Below are 25,572 nucleotides of genomic sequence, written 5' to 3'. Positions count from 1 at the left end.
GGCTCCGAGGGAACACCTTGTCAGACCCGGGGATTTATACACCCTAATTTGCCTCAAGACAGCAAATGCCTCCTCTGTAATCTGTATAGGACCCATGACCTCACCACTGCTTTGCCTCACTTCTCCCGAGTGTGTTCATCCCCGAGGATGAATAAAGTATCTATCTATCTATCTAGATACAAAATATCCATTTAAGATCTTTCCCATCTCTTTTAGCTCTATGCAGTGCTTACAATTCTGATCTTCCAGGAGGACCAATTTTGTCCCTTGCAATCCTTTTGCTCTTAACATACCTATAGAATTCCTTAGGATTCTCCTTTGCCTCGTGCACGAGGGCAGCCTCATGTCTTCCTTTAGCCCTTCTGATTTCTTTCTTCTGTTGCATTTCTTGTACTCCCTAAGTACCTCATTTCTTCCTACCTGTCTATATCTGTTATACACCTTTTTCTTCCTTAAACCAGGGCCTCAATATCTCTTGAAAACCAAGGTTCTCTACACCTATTATCTTTACTTTTTATTCTGACAGGCACATACAAGCTTTGTACTCTCAAAATTTGACTTTTGAAGGCTTCTCACTTACTCAGTACACCTTTGCCAGAAAACAGCCTGTCCCTATCCACACTTGCCAGGTCATTTCTGATACCATCAAAATTGGCCTTTCTCCCATTTTGAATCTCAACACGTGGACCAGATTTATCCTTTTTACATTTACTTTGAAACTAATGGATGCAAAGTGTTCCCCTACACAAACTTCTGTCAGCTGCCCTGTCAAATTCCTTAATAAGAGATCCACTATCACACACTCTCTCATTGGGACTTCTATATACTGATTAAGGAAACTTTCCTGAACACATTTGACAAACTCAAACTCATCTAGTCCTTTTACCGTACGGGAGTTGCAGTCAACAAGTTAAAATCACCTGCTATAAAAGTTATGTTTCTTGCAACAGTCTGCAATCTCTCTACAAATTTGTTCCTCTAAATCTATAATGGTTATACCTTTCTGACCTACTTCTGTTTCTAACACTTGAGTTAAAGTTTATCTCTACTTACACCAGACAACTTCCAGCAACTCTCCGATCATTCCTACTCTGTTTCAAATGTTTTTCCATCAAATCAGTTCTTACTCCTATATCCAAAAACTGTAGAATTGCTGATATTTAGCCATTCATTTGCTCTTAAGTTAGCAACATAAATCTTTCCCGTGTTTAATTATTCACCCCTTGATTTAGTTTTCACTCTTGGCTGGGTTCTCAGCTTTACCCAACTGTTTCTTTAGCAGGGAGGTAGACAGGGGTGCAAATTTGGAGAGCACCAAGGAGAAGGGTTGTAATGTGCGAGAGCCCCCAACCCAGCTGCAAATCTGTTCAGCCTGTCCCCTTGAATGATTCTGCGTATTACCACAGCTGCCCGCTCTCCGTGTGGGTCAGCCGGGGGTCAACGTTTCTTTAAGCTGGTCTCGAAGTGGAGCTGCATGGTGGCTGTAGTCGGCGTCGCAGGTCAACGAACACGGATTACACAATAATCACTGACAATTGTCCTGCTCTGTTGTAGGAGATGATGGTCCATACTTGGCCACAGTAAGAGATGAAAAGCAGTGGATGTGCATTCACCAACCCCGAAAGCCATGATCAAAACTGTTGTGACTCGCTGTAGAAACGACTGGGGAGCTTGGATCCTCGGAACTGATCTCATCGCATCCTCTTCAGCACACACCCTCTTCTGCAGCTGGGCAAAGTCTGGTGCAGTACGGTTCTGAGAAGAACTTTTGACAGGAAAAAAATACAGGGGTGGGGGGGGGTGTTGTGTTTGTGCAAATGAACTCCTTCGTGTATTGGCAAGTCTCGCCACCAAGTTGGCAGTGAGGTCGATCAGTTCTGAGAAGCAAGTGGTAGCCACCTCTTGAGTTCCTCTGCTTGCCCAGATTGCTGAGGCACTTAATGGAGAAGCAACAGCAGCCCCATAAAGCACACACCTGCTCCTTTCCCCAGCAGCACCCTGAGCGTTAACCAACTCACCGACATCCCCGTCTGCCACCACTGCCAAATGCAATCCACAGTGAGCCCTTCCAACGAACCACAAGTTCGAATATTTCCATCTCTGGTCCCACAGTAAGAGCAGATGGGTAAAAAAAAATTATTAACGCATCACCCCAACAGCCACTAGCAATGTCATCCTGGCCTTGCTCACAAGTTTTAATAGTGTGTTCAAGTGCTAGATTGCAGTGATAATGGCAGTCTCATGATAATTTGTTATCAAGACTTGGGTAGTATAATTGCTCCATGAACTTTATAGGCAAATGTGGTTCCAGCACTCCTCCTTTTCCCTCTACTTTACATTCAGTAGCTTATTTTAGCAGAAAACCTCCTAACGTGCTGATGTCTGCCACCCCCACTCCCGCCAAAGGTCAGGGCAAGGTCTTTCAAAACTTGCCCCACTCTGCAGAGCTTTATAACTGGAAACAACTGTAAAAACACCAAAAACCTGAAAAGTCAGAGAAACAGCCAAGAGAAGTCATTCACCAACCACTACCAGTCCTGAATCCAGTCATCAACTAATAATCCACTCATAAATAAACAATCTAAAATGTATTATTGAATTGCAAGTTCATGGACGAAAACAAGGCATGAACGAATGAATCAACAAACCCATTCATACTGTGTAATGCTTACCTCTTTTAGCTTTTTATACTGTTATATCTTTGGTGCTTATTTACTTTATTCTGTGACCTTTCTCAATTACTCTTTATCTGTTCCATCAGTTTTAAACAGGGATGTCTAGAGTACATAAAATGGATTTCCAATGTTTGGGAGGCAATTTGTAAATAATACTGTACACACATACTCAGCTTTTACTCAGATTGTTTAATGTAATATGTAATGAGAGCATTTAGCCTTCATCCATCATATTTTCCAAATGATATCAGAGACAGCAGTACAAGATTAAATCACTGTTCAAGTGTCGGTGCAAAATTGCCATCAATATTTACTTACAGGTTTTCAGAGGTCCCAGGAGACACTTGTAAACAGCCTTGTGACTGGACAGCTTGACAATGAAAGCACAGCAGCACAGCCACTGGGAAGCTTCAAAAGGAAAAGGCCCACAAGCACCTTTGGAGCCTAAAGAAACCCCTGGAAAGAAGATTGATTTCTTTTTAAAACTAGAAATGCTTAATGGATATCAGACAATAAATCAGTTCTATTAATGTATGATCTCCATGACAATATTAATAATGACTGTGCTTGCATGTATTTTATTTCTTGTCAAATATTTATAATGATCTGATAAAGTTTTTAAAATCATCCTGTGACCATTATGTCAAGTTCCAAAACTCATGCAAGGCTAACATCAAATAATACCTTTTAAAAATTAGTTTTTCTTTATACTGGATAACATTTCCAATGTCAGGCAGGCACTGGGGAACTGAGCATGATGATCAGTCACAACACAGTGCATTCAGACGCCTTCCCCATCATTGCAGGGGATTTCAACCAGACCAGCTTGAAGCCGTGCCATCCCACGCCTACACTTTGGAAAGTCCGATTACCTGGCTGGACTTCTATCCCAGCATGTAGGCAGAGACTAAAGACTGCAGCACCAGTGGTGAGGACCAAGGTGGTCAAGGGGGCAGAGAAGCAATTACAGAACTGCGTTGAGTTGGTGGACTGGAAAATATTTAGGTATTCATCTTTGGATCTGAATGAATATGCCCCAGTAGTCACCAATTTCATCAATGCGTGAATGAGTGTGCGCCTCCAAGAACACTCGGGACACAAAGAAACCAAAAGCAGAAAATAAACCAGGAGAATCATAGTCTGCTGAGGGCTACATAGGAGACATTGATCTGCTGAGGGCTAGATCAGAAGACTAGTGATACAGAACTACACAAGCAGCCAAAGTACAACCCACAGAAGGCTATTTTAAGAGAGAGAAAAAATCAATTCCGATTGAAGCTCGAGACAGATTTGGATGCACGTCAGCTCTGGCTGGGTTTGCAGGCCATTCCTTCCTACAAGGCAGAACCTAGCATCACAAATGACTGTGACGCTTCACAACCAGTTGAGCTCAATGTCCTCTAGGCATAAAATGACACCTTTGAAAATCCCTGCATCATCTGTCGACATTGTAATCTATTTTGGAGGCAATGTCAGAACATCTTTTAAGAGGGTAAATCCTAGCAATTGATTGTGTTCCTGGTAAGGCATTGAACACCTATGGCAACCAACTGGCAGGAGTGCTCAAGGACATCTTCAATCTCTCACTGCTACAGTTGGAGGCTCCCACCTGCTTCGAAGGAGCGACAATAATGCCAGTGCCCAAGTAAGCTGCCTCAATGATTGTTGCCCAGATGCACTCACATTTATTGTGATGAAGTGCTCTGAGAGATGGCCAGAACTAATTCTTGCCTAAACAAGGACCTGGACCTGCTGCAATTTGCCTATCGCCACAATAGGTCTACAGTAGGTGCATCTCACTGGTTCTCCACTCCGCCTTCAATCACCTAGACAATAGTAATACCTATATCAGGTATTCACTACAACTCTGTGTTCAACACAATCATACCCCTCAGTTCTGATCAACAAGCTCCAAAACCTGGGTTTCTGTTGTCATGACCTCAGCCCCCTCCTTTGTGAGAATCGCAAGAGAGAGAGCCTTACGGTTTGGAATGTGGGCTGGCCGCTCAGCAAGACAAAAGCCTTGGACATAGCCATTGTCTTGGGAGACACCTTTGTGGAATAAGGAATTGGACTATGTGCAAACCCTAAGGGCAATGTGAGATGGGTGATGGGGGAAAGATTGCCTCACCCCCACCCTGATTGACATCTACAACCCAGCCAGTCCAGATAAAAGGTGGGCTGCCGAGGCGGGGCCTCAGACGCACCAAGGAGACACACGAAGAAGACACGATAGTGCTTCCCGTCGGAGCGGGAAGCCATTCTGAAGGAAGCCACGTGCGTTAGATTCTGGATCGGGAGTCTGTGGCTGGACCCAAAAGGAAAAACCGCTTTAACTAACAGCAGGGATTTGCCTCGCAAGGACGACGGGCAAGTGTTCCTTTTCTCTCTCTCCAACACGTGAAATGTCAGCGGTTCCCGAAACGGGGAAGCCTGCAGACTTTGAGTGACTCTTATACACAATTGGACTCAGTATCCCCTAGACAACGATAGAGCTCATTTTTGATTGATTATTACTACACCTGTGCTTTAGATTGAGTTTTGACGATGTATATGATCTGAATGTTTTGTATTAACCATACGTTTGTGCCCCTTAATAAATAAAACATTTGAAAATAGTAGCATCAGGCTTCAGTGGACCTATCTATCTTTACTGGTAAGTCACCCGGTTACTGGGGAACGTAACACTGTACTTCCCTCTGCAACTGGATCCTTGACTTCCCTATCGTGAGATTTCAGGCAGAGCGGATCGGAAATAGTATCTTTTCATTGACAATCAACATTGGTGCACCCCAAGGACGCTTACTTAGCCCACTGCTTTACTCCCTCTATACCCACGACTGTGTGGCTCAGCACAGGTCGAACACCATCTATAGATTTGCCCATACACAACTACTGTTAGCAGAAATTCAGGTGGTGACTCTATTTCTCTTTTTTATAACCATTTCCATGAAACTTCAGCTAATTGGATCTTACATTTTATTGTGTTTAGGATCTTATGGTCGGTTCTGATTAATTGGGAGACATTGGGACCAGCAAATTTTGACCCAATTAAGTGCCTGCCCTAACTAGCCGAAGTTTCATGGAAATATTTTAGAAAGTATTAAAAAAAAGACCCTATCGTATCCACCTCCACCACCGTTGACGGCAGCCCATTCCACACACACACACACACACACACACACACTCACACTCACACTCTCTGTGTAAAACAAAACTTATTCCTGACATTTCCTCTGTACCTAACTTGTTGAAAAAGTAAAATAATTTCCTTTCACTCCTGTTTCTGGCATCTCCAAGCCTGAATGCATTGAAAGTGGTGTAAGCAAAACAGTTCTCAATTGTCTTACAGCTTATTTCCTGCCCGTTGTCAGTGACAAAAATTACTTCCCTCTTTGAACACAAACAGGTGCAACAGATGCTCGTTCGAAACTTCGTCAACGATCTCCTGTCCTAATTAAATAGCACAGTGTGCCAAATATATGAAGAGAATCCTGGCTATTTTCTCAATTAGTTTTTGTTCTTTGAGAGTTGACCTGAATAACTCCCTGCCTCAATTAACCGATGGCCCAATGAACTGGAATCGCTATTTCATACTGCAATTTATATTTTTTAATTATCTATTGCAATGTACTGCTGCCACAAGACAACCAATTTGACAACATATGCCAGTGATATTAAACCTAACTCTGATTCTGAACACTGAACAAATTCAGTTAAGACTTTTAATCCCAGTTAATATCATGCTCATGAATTAAAAGTTGATGAGATGCACTGACATCACTCACCTTGTTCCATGTGCCAAAATCCTTTATATTTTAAGAAAAAGGTGGTTTCAGTAAAATTAAGTGGCATAAGCCATGTTTCACTTTTAATTGTTTGGGACACTGGCCATTGTGGGGTGGTAGAAACACACCCAACTTCATGTAAAATGCCCAGCAATATAAATGTTGCAAAACTTTGACTCAAGAGACTCTGGCAGTTTTGGCAGTTGGACTGTGCAATCAAGATTTGAATAGCTCAGCAGAAAGCCGTTGATTAGACAATCAAGATTTGAATAGCTCAGACTCAGCAGAAAGCAGCTGATTGGGCAATCGAGGTCAGGTGACCAAGCAGTTTGAAAAGCTCAAACAAATAAATAGAGGGTTACCTCAAGCAGAGCGGCCAGTGAGTGAGCGGGCCAGTGAAAGAGTGGAGATTTGAGGCTTTGACTCGAGAGGCTGAGGACGAGCTTCACTCCAAGTGAGGTAAGGCCGGGTAAGTTCCTTTCAAAGGAGAAAGTTTCAAAAGTTGAGGCAAGTATTGGGTAGGTCATGGCAGCTGAGATCGGCCCCGTGGTTTGTTCATCCTGCAGCATGTGGGAAATCAGGGATACTTCCAGTGTCCCTGACGATTATGTGTGCAGGAAGTGTGTCCAGCTGCAGCTTCTGGCAGACCGCATTGTCTGGAGCTGCGATTGGATTCATACTGGAGCATCCGCGATGCTGAGAAAGTCGTGAATAGCACGTTCATTGAGTTGGCCACACCGCAGGTAAAGGCTACACAGGCAGAAAGGGAAGAGGTGGCCACTAGACAGCGTAGCAGTAGGCAGGTAGTGCAGGAGTCCCCTGAGGTCATCTCCCTCCTAAACAGATATACTGTTTTGGATACTGTTGGGGGAGATGTCTCATCAGGGGAAGGCAGCAGCAGCCGAGTTCATTGCACCATGGGTGGCTCTGCGGCACAGGAGGGAAGGAAAAGGAGTGGGAGAGCTATAGTGATAGGGGATTCGATTGTAAGGGGAATAGACAGGCGTTTCTGCGGCCGCAAACGAGATTCCAGGATGGTATGTTGCCTCCCTGGTGCAAGGGTCAAGGATGTCTCTGAGCTGCTGCAGGACATTCTGGAATGGGAGGGTGAACAGCCAGTGGTCGTGGTGCACATAGGTACCAACGATATAGGTAAAAAAACGGGATGAGGTCCTACAAGGTGAACTTAGGGAGTTAGGAGATAAACTAAAAAGTAGGACCATAAAGGTAATAATCTCTGGATTACTACCAGTGCCACGTGCTAGTCAGAGTAGAAATAGGAGGATATTTCAGATGAATACATGGCTTGAAAAATGGTGCAAGGGGGAGGGATTCAAATTTCTGGGTTATTGGAACCAGTTCTAGGGGAGGTGGGGCCGGTATAAACAGGACGGTCTGCACCTGGACTGGACCGGAACCAATGTCCTAGGGGGAGCGTTTGCTACTGCTGTTCAGGAGGCTTTAAACTAATGTGGCAGGGGGATGGGAACAAGTGCAGAGAGACAGAGGGGTGTAAAATGAGCGTAGAAGCAAAAAGTAGTAAGGTGAAAAGTAAAAGCGGCAGGCAGGCAAATCCAGGGCAAAAAGCAAAAAGAGCCACTTTTCAACATAATTGTATAAGGGCTAAGAGTGTTGTAAAAACAAGCCTGAAGGCTTTGTGTGTCAATGCGAGGAGCATTCGTAACAAGGTGAATGAATTGAATGTGCAGATAGTTATTAATGAATATGATATAGTTGGGATCACAGAGACATGGCTCCAGGGTGACCAAGGATGGGAGCTCAACATCCAGGGATATTCAATATTCAGGAGGGATAGACAGGAAAGAAAAGGAGGTGGGGTAGCATTGCTGGTTAGAGAGGAGATTAATGCAATAGAAAGGAAGGACATTAGCCTGGAGGATGTGGAATCAATATGGGTAGAGCTGCATAACACTAAGGGGCAGAAAATGCTGGTGGGAGTTGTGTACAGGCCACCTAACAGTAGTAGTGAGGCTGGGGATGGCATTAAACAGGAAATTAGAAAGGAACACTAGTTATAATGGGTGACTTCAATCTACATATAGATTGGGTGAACCAAATTGGTAAGGGTGCTGAGGAAGAGGATTTCTTGGAATGTATGTGGGATGGTTTTCTGAACCAACATATCGAGGAACCAACTAGAGAGCAGGCCATTCTAGACTGGGTATTGAGCAATGAGGAAGGGTTAGTTAGCAATCTTGTCATGTGAGGCCCCTTGGGTAAGAGTGACCATAATATGGTGGAATTCTTCATTAAGATGGTGAGTGACAGTTAATTCAGAAACGAAGGTTCTGAACTTAAAGAAGGGTAACTTTGAAGGTATGAGACGTGAATTAGCTAAGATAGACTGGCAAATGATACTTAAAGGGTTGACGGTGGATATGCAATGGCAAGCATTTAAAGATCGCATGGATGAACTAAAACAATTGTTCATCCCAGTTTGGCAAAAGAATAAACCAGGGAAAGTAGTGCACCCGTGGCTGACAAGGGAAATTAGGGATAGTATCAAGTCCAAAGAAGAAACATATAAATTAGCAAAAAAAAGCAGCACACCTGATGACTGGGAGAAATTCAGAGACCAGCAGAGGAAGACAAAGGGCTTAATTAGGAAAGGGAAAAAATATTATGAGAGAAAGCTGGCAGGGAACATAAAAACTGACTGAAAGCTTTTATAGATACGTGAAAAGAAAAAGATTGGTCAAGACAAATGTACAGAAACAGTCAGAAACAGGTGAATTGATTATAGGGAACAAAGACATGGCAGACCAATTGAATAACTACTTTGGTTCTGTCTTGACTAAGGAAAACATAAATAATCTTCCAGAAATAGTAAGGGACCGAGGGACTAGTGAGATGGAGGAACTGAGGAAAATACATGTTAGTAGGGAAGTGGTGTTAGGTAAATTGAAGGGATTAAAGGCAGATAAATCCCCAGGGCCAGATGGTCTGCATCCCAGAGTGCTTAAGGAAGTAGCCCAAGAAATAGTGGATGCACTAGTGATAATTTTTCAAAACTCCTTAGATTCTGGATTAGTTCCCGAGGATTGGAGGGTGGCTAATGTAACCCCACTTTTTAAAAAAGGAGGGAGAGAGAAACCGGGGAATTATAGACCGGTTAGTCTGACATCGGTGGTGGGGAAAATGCTAGAGTCGGTTATCAAAGATGTGGTAACAGCACATTTGGAAAGAGGTGAAATCATCGGACAAAGTCAGCATGGATTTGTGAAAAGAAAATCATGTCTGACGAATCTTATAGAATTTTTTGAAGATGTAACTAGTAGAGTGGATAGGGGAGAGCCAGTGGATGTGGTATATTTAGATTTTCAAAAGGCTTTTGACAAGGTCCCACACAGGAGATTAGTGTGCAAACTGAAAGCACACTGTATTGGGGGGTATGGTATTGATGTGGATAGAGAATTGGTTGGCAGACAGGAAGAAAAGAGTGGGAGTAAACGGGACCTTTTCAGAATGGCAGGAAGTGATTAGTGGGGCACCGCAAGGCTCACTGCTGGGACCCCAGTTGTTTACAATATATATTAATGATTTAGACGAGGGAATAAAATGCAGCATCTCCAATTTCGCGGATGACACGAAGTTGGGCGGCAGGTGTTAGCTGTGAGGAGGATGCTAAGAGGATGCAGGGTGACTTGGATAGGTTAGGTGAGTGGGCAAATTCATGGCAGATGCAATTTAATGTGGATAAATGTGAGGTTATCCACTTTGGTTGCAAGAACAGGAAAACAGATTATTATCTGAACGGTGGCCGATTAGGAAAAGGGGAGATGCAACGAGACCTGGGTGTCATTGTACACCAGTCATTGAAGGTGGGCATGCAGGTACAGCAGGCGGTGAAAAAGGCAAATGTTATGTTGGCATTCATAGCAAAAGGATTTGAGTACAGGAGCAGGGAGGTTCTACTGCAGTTGTACAAGACCTTGTTGAGACCGCACCTAGAATATTGTGTGCAGTTTTGGTCCCCTAATCTGAGGAAAGACATTCTTGCCATAGAGGGAGTACAAAGAAGGTTCACCAGATTGATTCCTGGGATGGCAGGACTTTCATATGAAGAAAGACTGGATCGACTAGGCTTATACTCACTGGAATTTAGAAGATTGAGGGGGGATCTTATTGAAACGTATAAAATTCTAAAGGGATTGGACAGGCTAGATGCAGGAAGATAGTTTCCGATGTTGGGGAAGTCCAGAGCGAGGGGTCACAGTTTAGGGATAAAGGGGAAGCCTTTTAGGACCGAGATGAAGAAAAACTTCTTCACACAGAGAGTGGTGAATCTGTGGAATTCTCTGCCACAGGAAACAGTTGAGGCCGGTTCATTGGCTATATTTAAGAGGAAGTTAGATATGGCCCTTGTGGCTAAAGGGATCAGGGGATATGGAGAGAAAGCAGGTACAGGGTTCTGAGTTGGATGATCAGCCATGATCATACTGAATGGCGGTGCAGGCTCAAAGGGCCGAATGGCCTACTCCTGCACCTATTTTCTATGTTTCTAAGCAGGGTAATGTATCAATACCGCTTTCGAACATTCTGTGGTAACTCAGTCCACTACCTCCCACAGCCCTGCATTATGGAAATTTAAAAATCTCACCTCGGTTTTTAGCTTTAAGAATGGTGTAACAACAAGTAACAATGTCAAAGATGACATCAAGGAAGAACGAAGGATTGTCCTTTATTCTTTGTCCAAAAGGGAGCCGCAAAACACAAGCGTGGAATCTGATGGGGGGGTTGGGGGGGAAGGGAAGAAAAGTCAGATCAGTGGTACGGCAAATCGATCTACTCAGTTCACAGCCACAGGATGTGGGTCAATTACATCAAGAAAAAATAAACTGCAGCCCACCTTTCTTCAAAAGTGGATGAAAATATCCTGTGGCATTAATTCAAAGAGCATATTTCTACCACGTGATAGCAAAAACTACTATTTAACTTCAGCATCATTTCAGATTTAGAGCCATAGAAAAGTTCAGCACAGAAACAGGCCCTTGGACCCATCCAGTCTCTGCTGAACCATTTAAACTGCCTACTCCCGTCAATCTGCAATCTGCTCTTCATACCCCAACCAACCCTGCACAATCTGTACAATGGTAAAATGAAATACACATGGCAGCTACCTGTTCTATTATTATTAGCAAGTCATTTATGGTATTTGCCCAATTTGTAAATACCCAATGGTATTTGACAACTGTGGCCAACTGTGATTGTTGAAAGTGCAGGAGTACAAAAATCCATTTCTTTCTTTCTAGAAGTTTAAAAACAATGGGAAGAAGTCTTAAGAACCAGAAAACACAGTGCATTACAAATAGCTTGGCTTTGAAAAATTACCCATTAGAGGCATCACAGTGAAGATTTTGCCATTTTTGACTCAGTTGATTGAATGTTGAAGTATGAGCTGAAATGCAGTAGTGCCTTTATGCACCCCTCAAGATAAATGAACAACGCAAATTTCAACAACAAAGTACTCCCAGAAATGGATTTGGTATTTTAGTAGGATGTTAAATTAAGCCCTCGGACTTCCAGTTCAGCTGCCTGCTTCAGTTGTGTGCGAGCTATCACAGATCATCAGGGATTCTTGTAAAATCCTCCCTCAACCAACCCCACCAAAACCACTCTCAGAATTTTACTTCTGTTTGTAGAACCTTGCATGTAACTCGGAAACAGAAAACTTCAGCAGGTCAGGCAGCACTAATGGAAAGAGTTTCAAATCAAAGACGCTGGTCAGAACTCGGAAAGAGATAATAAAAGTTAAGAGTAGATGGTCAGAGGGGTGAATAGAGCAAAGGTAAAATGTGTTTTTATTTCATATTTTCAGCATCTGTGGTGTTTTTGATTTTCCCATGTGTAAACTGGCTTCTGTTTTGGTCTCAATAAGTCACTTGTTCCTGAGCATCGTAGAATACTCTAAAACCTTGATAAGCGGACACATTAACCTTAATTTGTTTTATTGTGGCAATGAGGGATCTGCAGATATATTTACTCAGCCTAAGCACAGACAATTAAAGTGGCTTCAAAAACAGCTACAGGATAGTTTACAAGTCTGTAAACTACAGAGAAAGCAGAGTTCCTCCAGCAGTTTGTGTGTGTTTTTATAGGGAAAGCTTGGTGCTTTATGGCACCTGTCAGTGCCTCAAGTGATGCTTTACAGCTCAATTCACTACCTTTGAAACATAGTCACAGTTGTAAACACAGCAGCTACAAACAGCAATAAGGAAAGAGTCAGATTATCTGTGCGGTGTGAGGAATCTGCATTACGTGGACGTGGTGAGGACCAACAAGTACCTGGGGGTGCACCTGGATGCTAGCACCAACACAGAGGCTGTGTACAAGAAGGGCCAGAGTCCCCTCTACTTCATGAGGAGACTGAGGCCCTTTGGAGTATTCAGACCTCTCCTTCACATGTTCTACCAGTCTGATGTCACCAGAACCATCTTCTATGTGGTGATGTGCTGGGTCAATGGCATCAACACGGGTGATGCCGACAGGCTCAATAAACTGATTAGAAAGGCTGGCTCAGCTATAGGAGTCAAACTGGACACACAGGAAGTGTGGTAGAACACAGGACCCTGTGGAAAATCCTGGCAGTTCTGGACAATGTTCCTCACTCTCTGCATGCCAGCTTGGCTGACCAGAGGAACACATCTAATAATAGACTAAGACGACTGCACTGCTCCAAAGAGTGCTATATGAGGTCATTCTTACCCTCGGCCATTAGGCTCTGTAATGATTCAACCTATAGCCAGGGAAGTGATGACTCCTTCCTGAAGTAACTTTTTTTTTAAAAGTTCTTTCTTACTTCCCTTCTAATATTTGTATATCTGTGCACTTGTAATGCTTCTGTGACACTGTAATTTCCTTTGGGATCAATAAAATATCTTATTTATTGACTCAAGTAATGGAGCAATCCCTCTGCTCTTCTTCAAACAGTGGCTACGGGATCTGCCTGAGAGAACAAATGGAGTCTCCCACAGGACAAGTTTAGCTCTCTCTCCGTATCAGCGTACTACATTAATGTCAGTATCTTAGAGGGATACAATTTTTGGTTTTCATACGGAACAATACATTGAGTCCGTGTCTAAAAAAGGAATGGAAAATAACACAGCATGCCCAACAGATCCCAGTTTTGAGCATCAGCTGTGAAGTGTATTCCTCTGGCTGGTAAAATCCCAACACAAGACCATTAGGCCGGGACGGGAGGGGCTGAGGCAGCCCACAGGCTCTAGCCCAAGTGAAAGTGGGATGAGTGTACAGTGGCAAGCCAAGATCAACAATGGAATCAGGCTTGCCCTGACATTACAGGCCTTCTAATTTAACTGTCTGAATAACATGTAAATACTTCTACCCATCCACACAGATACTTCTGACAAAATGAAAACATTACAGCCCACACCTTTTAGGACTTTCCTTTCTTGAAAAGTATGGTTGGGTACAGTTTTGATTCTTAAAGTCGACTGAAATGAAACACTATCTCTGGATTTCAAATATTTCCCCACGTGGGCAGAGTGTAAAGGGTAACAGCCAATTTCAGACAGAGGAACAGAGGGGGGAAAGTGAGCATTCGTATCTTTGCATCAGGAACCACAGTAGAGTAGAAGGAAATGGGAACATGTTTTTTTTTTAATACAAATGCTTAAAAAAGACATAACCTACAATTAAACGGTCCATGATAGATCTCACCTCTTCTGCAAATGATCAATTTCTATTCCCTTCACTGGACAGGTCCTCAGTTGTGGAGGGAAGATTACATTACATTAACAAGGTTGCTAACTCAAAAACTTCAGCATTCATATCAAATCCACCAACAATTAAAGGTGATTGTTTTTTTCCACCTATATCAGTAAAACTGACCCGCAGCTACGGGGGCTATGAACTTTTGATTGGCTCATAAGAGGACACTTAGTCACTTTGACTTACTTAAATATGAGAGAACTGACAAAATAAAGGAACTGATAGTCATAGAGAAGTACAGCACAGAAACAGGCACGTTAGCCTATCTAATTCATACCAAAACCTTTTTTAGCTGCCTACTCCCAATGGGACCATGGCCCTGCATACCCCTACCATCCACGTTCTTATCCAAACTTCTTTTAAACACTGAAATCAAGCTCACATGCACCGCTTGTGCTGGCAGCTCCTTCCACTCTTGTGATCCTCTGGGTGAAAAAGTTTCCCCTCATGTTCCCCCCCTTAGGCATCTCACCTTTCACCCTTAACCTATGACCTCTGGTTGCAGTCCCACCCAACCACAGTGGAAAAAGCCTGCTTGCATTTACCCCTCATAATTTTGTACACCGCTATCAAATCTCCTCTCAATCTTCTATGTTCTAAAGAATACAGTCCATAAGACATAGGAGCAGAATTAAGCCATTTGGCCCATCGAGTCTGCCCTGCCATTTCATTGTGGCTGATCCAAATTTCCGCTCAGCCCCAGATCTCCTGCCTTCTCCCCCGTATCCCCTCATGTCCTGACCAATCTAGGATCTATCATCCTCTGCCTTAAATATACATGAAGACTTTGCCGCCCACAGCTACCTGTGGCAAAGCATTCCACAAATTCACCACTCTCTAGCTAAAGAATCTCCTCTGTTATAAAAGGACGCCTTTCTATTCCGAGGTTGCGTCCTCTGGTCTTAAACCCTCCCACTATAGGAAACATCCTCTCCACATCTACTCTATCAAGGCCTTTCATCATTCCATAGGTTTCAATGAGATTACCCCCATTCTTCCTAATTCTAGTGAATACAGGCCCAACGCCATCAAATGCTCTTCATATAACAGGCCGTTCAAACCTGGTATCATTTACATCAACCTCTTTTGAACCTTCCCCAATCCTAACCTATTCAATCTCTCTTTATAACTCAGGTCCTCCGACCCAGCAACATCTATGTAAATTTTCTCTGCATTCTTTCAATCTTGTTTACATCTTTTCTGCAGGTAGGTGACCAAAACTGCACACAGAACTCCAAATTAGGTTTCACCAATGTCTTATACAACTTCAACATAACATCCCATCTTCTGTACTCAATACACTGATTTGGATCATTAGAAAGCGAGTGATGGGTTCTAGATGTTTAGTACCAGTGGCACAAAGTAACACATGAAAAGACAACCATAAAAATGTAGTTAATGGAGCCTGGGTAGCTAATGCTTGTAGTATTATACAACAAAATGGAGAGGGTCAAGGAAAGACAAGCTGATAATGGTGTGGGAAGGGGATTTAAAATTTCATGTAAATTTAACAAGGTCAAGTAACCTTACTTTCTCAATGACAGCTGACAGGAAGATGAAACATGCAAAATGGTAGCAGACCAATTAAGAGAACAAATAGACCACAAATGGAGAATTATGAGGTGTGTGTGATGTCATGAACTTCAATAGGAAGAATTAGAAAACAGCACATCTTTCACATTTAATGAATGCTAGTGTCCAGAGAGATCTGGGCTTCTAAGTACATGAAGTACAGATAGGAAAAATTAATTAGGGCAACCAATGGAACCCTTAGGTGACTTCACACCCATGGATATTGGCACAGACTTTTTGTATCCCACCCTTTGCCCCCCCCCCCCAATCAGGAGATTCAATGTTGAGATACGTAACCACCATCAGGCTCTAACACAGTTCCTAAACTGGCACATTTAAAAGGATGTCTTTGGGCGTGCTATCACACAGAGTATCTGAAATAGTCGAACTACAAATGGGACATGCTGTTGGAAGAGGAGTGCACAAACATAACTGAATGTTAAATCAAATTAAGGCAATGATTAGATCGCAAACTTCAACATTTAAACAACCTTAAGGGCTTTTTATTTATTTTTATTCCAATGTCCCAAACTATGTATGCATCTCTCCGCATATTTCAATTTTAAGCAGTGAAATTAAACAGATATCCCACTTTCAAGAGTACCTGTAAGCCTGGAGAAGAAAAATCTTATAGACATTGATGGCAACTGTTCTCAGTGTATTGATCTGCAGAAAAAATTAAAGTATATTACAACTGGTCCATACATCCATATATTTATTAGTAGGACAATGCAAAGAATATTCGTCTGCATCACTGTCTGGAATGCGGGGGGGCAGGAAGTATTGCATAGGACCAGAATAAGCTACAGAGAATTGTAAAGTTAGTCAGCTCCATCATGGGCACTGGCCTCTGTAGTATCCAGGGCATCTTCAAGAAGCAACACGTACAACAAGCTGGAGGAACTCAACAGGTTGGGCAGCATCCACGGAAACGAGCAGTCAATGTTTCAGGCCGAGACTCTTCGTCAGGACACAGGTCTCGGCCCGAAATGTTGACTGCTTGTTTCCACGGATGCTGCCCGACCTGCTGAGTTCCTCCAGCTTGTTGTACGAGTTGCTTTGACCACAGCATCTGCAGTGTACATTGTGTTTACATCTTCAAGGAGCAAAGCCTCAAAAAGGCATCGTCCATCATTAAGGACCCCCATCACCCAGATCATGCCTTTTCCTCATCGCTACTGTCAGGGAGGAGGTACAGAAGCCTGAAGACATGCATTCAACGATTTAGGACCAGCTTCTTCCCCTCTGCCATCAGATTTCTGAATGGAAATTGAATCCATGAGCACTATCTCACTACTTAATTTACTTCTATTTTTGCACTACTTAGTTAACTATTTAATATTTACTGTAATTCAGTTTTTCTGTATTTATCATGTTCTGCTCCCGCAAAGACAAGTTTCACAACATATACCGGTAATATTACACCTGATTCTGATTACCGTACATCCTTTCCTCGCTAATCTATTACACTGAGCTTTGAAACAAGTGGAACCACATTAACTGCACCAAACATCAGAAGGTGTTTTGGAGACCTCATTCCAAATTCAAAGTTTAAACATCCCTGTGGGTAAAAACATTCAAACAGAAAAAAAAGATTAATTGCAGGTTAATTTTTTTTTTGTTCAATTCAAAGGTAAATGTGAATTAGAAGAGAGATAGTAGAAACCACTTTGTGTCCCTTCATGTCTAATTAGAAATAAGGACTACTTGAACAATCTGATCTACAAAGAAAAATTCTACTCAGATCAAAATCAGACTAGTTTCAGATGGGCAAATATATTGATCACTTGCTATTACCAAGTCCTAGTCACCTCCGAAATAGTAACATCACAGAGCATTTTGGTTAATGTATTTAACATGTAACTTCATGATGCAAAATCAGTTATTAATTTATTAAAAGAGATGCTGCACTGATGACCACCAAAGGACCAATACAAGCTATCCAATTAGACAGTTTACTCAAAACCATTTGCAAGGTTTTTCATAGAAAAGCACAGTAAGTAAAATTGCTATTTAACCTAAAAACTCAAGACCCCAATCACGTTTATTAAATAAGCCCATTTCTAGTGAATGGCGTGCCCTGATCCAAATTGGTGTCATAAGCACTCCAAGATGAATGGGCAGCAAAGCTGGACACAGTTTTCACAGCCTTAATGTCCAGACTTAATAATAGAGGCAGGCACCTGTTATGACAGCTTCTGCATTGTGGGGTGTAAACAGCAATGGGTAGAGTTGGCATGGAATGAGCTTAATACAAAATATACCACATAGTTAAATGGGTTCAACAGCAAGTAATAGTAGCAGTTAGCACGAGGCTATTGCAGCGTGGGGTGTTCGGGAGTTCAGAGTTCAGTTCCGGTGTTGTTGTGTACAGAGTCTCTGTATGTCCTCACCGTTGAATGTAAGGGTCATCTCCGGGTGCTCTGGTTTCTTCCCACAGTCCAAAGGCCTACCGCGTAGATTGACTGGTCATTGTAAATTGCCCCGAGATTAGGTTAGGGTTAATCGGGCTCGTCAGGGGTTGCTAGGCTGACATTGCTCAAAGGGCCTAAATAAATAAATAAAATGAAGCTATTTGAGGGGCAAGTCAAATCTCACCTCAAGATCCAGGAATATATGGTGACATTTCAGCTTCAGAACAGCCAGTAGTTTCCTCTTCATATTTTGTCCAGCGTTGGAACTACAGCTGAAAGTAAGACTTGATCTAATGGAGATATTTGCATAGCTAAATTAAAGAAAATTATCAAGTTATTGTACTATGGAAATTAAGTCTCCAAACCCAAATGTTTTGGAACAGTGATTTTTTTTTAAATCAGGTTAGCAAATTCAGCTGTGTTTATCAATCTGGCTTTCAATAACCATCACAGAAGGGATGAAATATTTTCCTCATGCAGTTAAATTTTATCAACCAGAACTTATAGGAGCACCATGTTCATTAGAGCAGTTAGTAAGATAGCTTGCCTTTGCCATGAAATTAAGGATTATTATATTCACCCAACAGAATCAGCAGTATAATAATTTTGTATATCTTAAAAGACAATCAGTAAGGCTGGTGAATCCAGAGTAAACTAATGCTGATAAACTTCCAAGGATTCTACTGAAGTAAAAATGATACCCTCTTGTCACGAAGCAGGCTCATTACTAAACAGATTGTTTTATCATCATCTTGAATCTATAATGAACATTTAACATTGTAAAACACCTCGATACGCTTCAGAGGCAAGTTATTAAGCCAAATGTAACACCAAGCTATTTAAGGAGGCACAAGGGCAGTGAAGATACATTTTGGTCAATGTGTTCGGTTTTAGCACCTCTCACAGTTGGACCAGGTGTAGAGATGAAGTGAAGTGGAGGTGGTTTCAGTATTCAGATCCTTAGTATCAATTGTCAATTGCAGAGGGATTAAAATGAGAGACTGAGGCAAAATTAAATCATAGCCATGTGGGGCCAAAGCTTACTGGGAGAGAAAATGGTGAAACCTGGAGGAACACGGAGGCAAATCATACATCTTAAAGCACACTCACCCTGCTAACCAAGTCAGTTATATGTACTCGGAAACAGTAATCAGCAGCCTAAGAAACCCGTCCAGCCCCAGACCACAGCTGAGAACACTTTCCTCTTCAGTCACGAGACTGCTAATGGGGACGGATGTAGGTTTACACCACAGGACATTGGAGCAGAATCAGACCATTTCGCCTGTCCAGTCCATCATGGCTGATTTATTATCCCTCTCAACCCCATTCTCCTGCCTTCTCACTGTACCCTTTGACAAAGTTATGAATTACGAAAAACTATATTGATAACAGAGAACATAGAGGAATTCCTTAAAATATTATTTCCCCCCCTCCCCCACTCCATGGATCCTGCCCACTTGGGTGACTAAATCCAGTGATTTTTTTGTTTTTATTCTTCAGAGATCAGTTACCCCCTGTGCACCCTCACCTTCCCATTCTGACTAGGGGTAACCAAGCCCAGGATGATAAAACTGGGTGGACTGCACCACTGTCCTATTCTAGGCTGCGAGTCAAAACTAATCCCTTTATCACATCGAGAGAAATGTACTTTCATTAATACACCACGTCATTTTGCCTTTCTGTACCTCAAGGACACGAGCTTAGACCACCACTCTGCCCTCTCTACACTCATGACTGTGTGACTAGGCTCAATGCACATGTCATCTATAAATTCACCGATGACACAACCCACAACTGTTGTTGGCAGAATCTGAGTAACTATGCTCTCACCTTATAAAGTACAACAGAGCATTCAGAAGACCACTGTGCACATCCTTTAATGGAAATGAAGTTAACATATGACTGGAGATGGAATATATTTTTCAGGAAAGAGAAGCCAATTTATTGGCACATCCAGAAAAGGTGGAAGGTATAAAGACATTTTTATAAACAGTAGAAGATTAAATAAAGTTCCAGGAAGAGAGAGGCTTGGTGCCAATTTAAATGACACAGCTGCCCATTCCACATAATATGGTAACACAGATCAGCTGATGCACTGTGAACAAGTTCACGCTCTCTTAAAGTCAAGTTTAAAAATTCCAGTGTAACTTCCAAAGAGAAACAGAGCTCCCTCTAGTGTCAAGGTCAATACTTGCACCTCAATTTCTCACACACAAAAAAAATCAGAGTACAGTACCTAGTCCACATCTACTGCACGGAGATTGGGTCTGTATTCCCCGCACTGTAACTACACTTTAAAAAGCCTCAATAGACTGAGAAGTGATTGGGACACCCAAGATTGCTCAATGTAAACACAAACTACCCCCCCCCCCCCCCTAACCGTCTTTACTGACCAGGGTAGGAGTTCCCAACCCTTTTTTATGGCATGGACCAATACCATTAAACAAGGGATCCGTGGACCCTCAGCTGGGAATATCTGGTCTAGGGCATTTCCTGTGATGGCAACAACGAGCAAGATGTTAAGTGTTACACAGCCATTAATTTTGCATCTCAGTCATTCAGTAGCCACAGCCAACTTCATGTTAACATCAATCCCAGAATGTGATATACAAAATGGAACATACTAACTTACTGTCAGCCTGTTATGACATTTTAACCCATCACCCAACTTAGTGCACATCATCGTCTTATGTCAATCTTTATGTAGTAGATTTCTTAATTTCCCCCCAGAGTAGCTTAGCAGTCAGATTCAAATGTTTAAATGGATTAAATGTAACAGTTATTTTCACTGGGATCTAAAAGACCGAAGAGTAGAATAACTATGCAATATGACAGCATGTTTAAAAAAAGTCAATTAAAACATAACAAAGACTCAACCACTTTAGCAATCAGTTCAATGTACAAATACACTCAATATACTGTATATCTATACTCTTAGTTAAGAGATCCAGCAAGGTAGGATTTTTTTTTTAATTCATTTGTTATGATTTAAATTAGATTAACGAAAATCTAATGCAAGTTCTAAAATGAAAAACCATGATTGATATTGACATACTTTAATACTACAATTTAAAATTCACTGTTTTATCATGGGTTTTGAAATTAAATGCTGCTGTCTTTTTGTCTGCACTATGTGACGATTTACAGTTTCAAAGACGATGTTTCATGTCTGGAAATACCATGAAGACCCAAGGATTGTTGAAGCTACATTGAAAGACAAAATGAAGTTGGTCACAAGGCTATGAATGGTCAGAAAATTAATCTATCGCAGCGCATCCTACAAAATCTTACTCTTTGTTTTAAAGTGTAACCCCAACTCCCCTTTTCATTTAAGAGGGGATTCAAGAAACACCATCAATTTTTCTGATAACTTCAAGATATCCCATTTAATACCCGACACTGGTGTGTATCAGCAGTCTTTGTTTAACAGGATTCCTCCCAAATACTCTCTTTTTTTTACCCCCATTGCAAATTCTATATTGTCAAACTGCTTCGAGATCTGAACCTTGGTGAAGAACACTGCTGTGGATAAACCTCCTACCTGGAATAGTCACAGTAGATCTCCAGTGTCTGTGTGTCGAACAGCAGACCACACCAAGGAAACAGACTGTGTTCTGGCAATGATCTGGCCATTTGGCAGCCTGGAATATCCTCATCAACAGGAAAGTTGACTACAGTTTTATGTGGACTTATGAAGCAGCCATATTCTGGAATTCCTGCAGCCAGAGTTCTTGATCATTCGGGAAAATAAACAAATAATGATTCAGTAAGATGTTCTATCTGAACTAGAAGTATCAGTTCATGTTGATAAAAAACAAAACGGTCACCAAGAATCATGCTTCACCATGAATTCTGGAATAGCTAATAATAACATAGCTGCCCATCAGTTTTTCGGTATTGATTAACATCACAGACATTGCAAAACAATTTAAATTGAAACGCCACATGCTGGATAAAGTTATTGTGTTATAATACACATTCCTACAGAAACAGTATTTGGCTGGCATTGACTATCGAGTGAGTATTGTTCTGTATTCATCGACTGCATTGTTTTTCACTTTCTGCTGTGGAAGATCAACCACAGTCTACCTTAGTAAGCAATAGTATCGTGGCTCTGTGGATACATGCCTCCTTCAGACCTGCTGTCAAAGGCTTGAAAATACCATTAATAATGAGAGGCATTTAAAAGCAGTATGTGTATGTACAGTATATGTACATATAGAATGGGTTCCGGTTAATTGGGATCAGTACAGTTTGGCCCAAAGAAGTGGATGCCCCAATTAGCCAAAGTTTCCTGGAAATAGTTGAAAAGGTATTTTTTAAAAAAAGATAAACTACCATTTAACTGAATAACAAATTACGTATTTAAATAAAATACAGAACAAATTAGAACATTATCCATAGTACTACAGCACCATAACACTGTGCAGTAGTTTCTACTAGTTATCGAGGAATTCATCCTGTGTACGCTCTTGAATGACTGTAAATGAAGAGAATCAGCACGGACATTCAGCGCAGGTAATGGACTGCCTTCATACAATACTGTCAACAATTGCATCCTCAAAACCTTCATTTCCATTGCAACATTCAAGATGCTTGTTGAAAACTTCAAATTTTTCGTAGTTCCTAACCTAAAGTAGAGAAATCACTTCATTTCATTTCATTGCACTCTCCTGATGAAGGGTTTCGGCTTGAAACGTCGTCACTACCTAGTCCCATAGATGCTGTCTGGCCTGCTGAGTTCTGCCAGCATTTTGTGTCATTTTCATTCCTGGCCATTTCTGGCATCTCCAATTCTTGAAACTGCAATGAGCAAAGCAGTCCTGAATTGTCTAGCTGCTTATTTCTAGTTATCATGATAAATATCACTGCTTTTTTAATTTAAAAAAACACAAGCATAGGCAACTGGCACTATTTTAAAACTGTTCATTCTAAGCACAGTGTGGTATCTAACTGCTACACAAGTGCTGGTGTCTGACACTAGTTAAAAACTGTCTAGGAACAGCATCCTGCCCAAATTAAACAGCACAGGAAGGGAATCTCAGCTATTTTCTTAATTAGTGTTTGTTATTTAAGAGTTGTCAGTGGCTGCCACGATTAATTGAAGGCCCAAATAACTGGAATTGTGTTTGTATATATGTACTGTATGTATATTTTTATATATATCTGTGTACACAAACACACACTCACACTTAAGTCCAATGAGAAATATTAAGCCACTTCTGTTTTCAAGCCCAGGCCCCATTTAAACAATAGCCAGCCTGATACCAGCTTCCATTCCACAAAATGCAGAAGGGAAGGTCAGCGATGTGTTGACTTGTGAATTGAATTAACTGCCAGTGCTTTACAGAACACCAACAATAGGCAAGGGTATTTCAAGCCCACATGCAAAATGACTGACTCAATGTGCTAGCATTTCAGTGAGAACTTGCATTGCTGCAGCTCCACGTGCTTTGATGTGACACCATCCTCCTCCTTGCTTCACGCAAAGTACCTTGAAACGTTTTCTTTTAACTGGAATCGTAAGTCATTGCAGACAATCCTCGTTACAAGGCAAAATAAATACTCAGCACAACTGCCCTTTTAATGCAGCTCAGACAGTGGCATGGAAGTTATTTGGGGAGCTATGTAAAGCATTTGTTTGATCATTAGGCAGTCAAGGTAAAAACCCGACCACAGTGTCAACTACATTCTTTAATAGTAAACTATTTAATTGCCATCAATAAAGTAGAGCCAAGCTATAAGCTCAAAAGGCACAAATAACTGGTGCACACAAAGCCCCAAAGTGATATTTGAAAGTCAAGTGATATTATCCACTTAATGATCATTGTCCACCCAAAGCCTGCAATTTATCACATGGACATTTCAGAGTTTATATTTTCAGACAAGTTGCCATCTGCAGCCTAGCTAAGCCCGGAGCAAGGTAGTAGTGGTTAGCACAACATTTTACAGCTCCAGCGACCCAGGTTCAATTCCCGCCACTGTCTGTAAAGAGTTTGTACGTTTTCCCTGTGATGGCGTGGGTTTCCCCCGGGTGCTCCGGTATCCTCCCACAGTCCATAGATGTATCAGTTGGTAGGTTAATTGGTCATTGTAAATTGTTCCATGATTAGGGTAGGATTAAATCGGGTACTGCTGCGCAGCACGGGTTGACAGGCAAATTCCGTGTTGTATCGCAGTAAGTAAACAAATAAATATATAAATAAAGAGATGAGCAGTATTCAGTGGCTTTGAAACAGGCACAGGAAATGTTTTCCAGCTTTCTGCACTACACAATGAACAGAATGTAAGGGTGTTCAATCAATTACTTGACTGCCTGTTAACTCCAGCATCAGGACTGATACACCGCTGAAGACAATGTTACGTTAATATGGAATTGAAATTCCAATCAACTCTTCTATTGTACATGTACAACAGGCCTTTCAGCTCTCAGTTGCCGTTCCATCTGACTTACCTTAGAAACTCTTTGGCATGTGACAAGTGCGGTGTAACTAGCAAAAAGTCATCTATCAGTCGCATCATCAACCTATGAGAGATAAATATTTTAGCAATCATTGGAAAAACAAAATTAATGCCAATATTCAAAACCAGAAGTCATTTCTCTCAGTAATAGAATAATTGGCAACTTGGTTTATTATTGTCAAATGTCCCAAGGCACAGTGAAAAACTTGTCTTGCACACTGTTCATATAAACCAATTAATTACAACAGTGCATTGATCTAGTACTAAACAATAACAGAATGCAGAAACAAGAGAAAATCTACAGATGCTGGAAATCAGAGCAACACACACAAAATGCCGGTGGAACTCCGCAGGCCAGGCAGCATCTATGGAAAAAAGCACCGTCGACGTTTCGAGCCGAGACTCTTAGACAGAATGCAGAATAAAGTTTTAGAGTTACAGAGAAAGTAGTGTGCAGGTAGACATTAGGTTGCAAGCTCATAACAAGGCAGGCTGTGAGGTCGTATGTCCATCTTATCGTACCTGGTTCATATTCAATTGTCTTATAACAACAAGCTAGAAAGTGGTGGTATGGGATTTTAGGATTTGTATCTTCTGCCTGAAGAGAGGGGGTATAACAGAGAATGTTTGGGGTAGGTGAGGTCTTTGATTATGTTGGCTGCTTTAACAAGGCAGCGAAAAGCAAGTGGAGCAAACACGAGGAAATCTGCAGATGCTGGAAATCCAAACAACACACACAAAATGCTGGTGGAACACAGCAGACCAGGCAGCATCTATAGGGAGAAGGGTCTCCACCCAAAACGTCGACAGCGCTTCTCCCTATAGATGCTGCCTGGCCTGCTGTGTTCCACCAGCATTTTGTGTGTGGTATATGAAGGGGAAGCTGGTTTCTGTAACGTGCTAAGCTGT

The 25,572-nt window shown here is 41.8% G+C and overlaps 1 protein-coding gene across 4 annotated transcripts in view; it reads right to left on the bottom strand.

Moving 5' to 3' along the window:
- The window catches only part of tert (telomerase reverse transcriptase), a 56,743-nt gene that overhangs the window by 10,979 nt on the left and 20,192 nt on the right, over positions 1 to 25,572 (bottom strand). For 2 of the 4 annotated variants that reach the window (XM_073024226.1, XM_073024227.1), the window contains exons 10-15: positions 24,656 to 24,727; positions 21,743 to 21,931; positions 18,386 to 18,512; positions 16,392 to 16,453; positions 11,085 to 11,209; positions 2,994 to 3,131 (exon numbers count right to left, since the gene is read on the bottom strand). In XM_073024226.1, coding sequence (XP_072880327.1) covers positions 2,994 to 3,131; positions 11,085 to 11,209; positions 16,392 to 16,453; positions 18,386 to 18,512; positions 21,743 to 21,931; positions 24,656 to 24,727 — 713 coding nt within the window. Of the gene's footprint in view, positions 1 to 2,993; positions 3,132 to 6,856; positions 6,941 to 11,084; positions 11,210 to 16,391; positions 16,454 to 18,385; positions 18,513 to 21,742; positions 21,932 to 24,655; positions 24,728 to 25,572 lie in introns of those variants that run through there. The other 2 variants (XM_073024229.1, XM_073024228.1) reach the window with 2 other exon arrangements.

Source organism: Hemitrygon akajei, chromosome 20, assembly GCF_048418815.1.
Source record: "Hemitrygon akajei chromosome 20, sHemAka1.3, whole genome shotgun sequence".
NCBI lineage: Eukaryota > Metazoa > Chordata > Chondrichthyes > Myliobatiformes > Dasyatidae > Hemitrygon > Hemitrygon akajei.
This window is presented reverse-complemented; position numbering and strand designations above follow the sequence as displayed.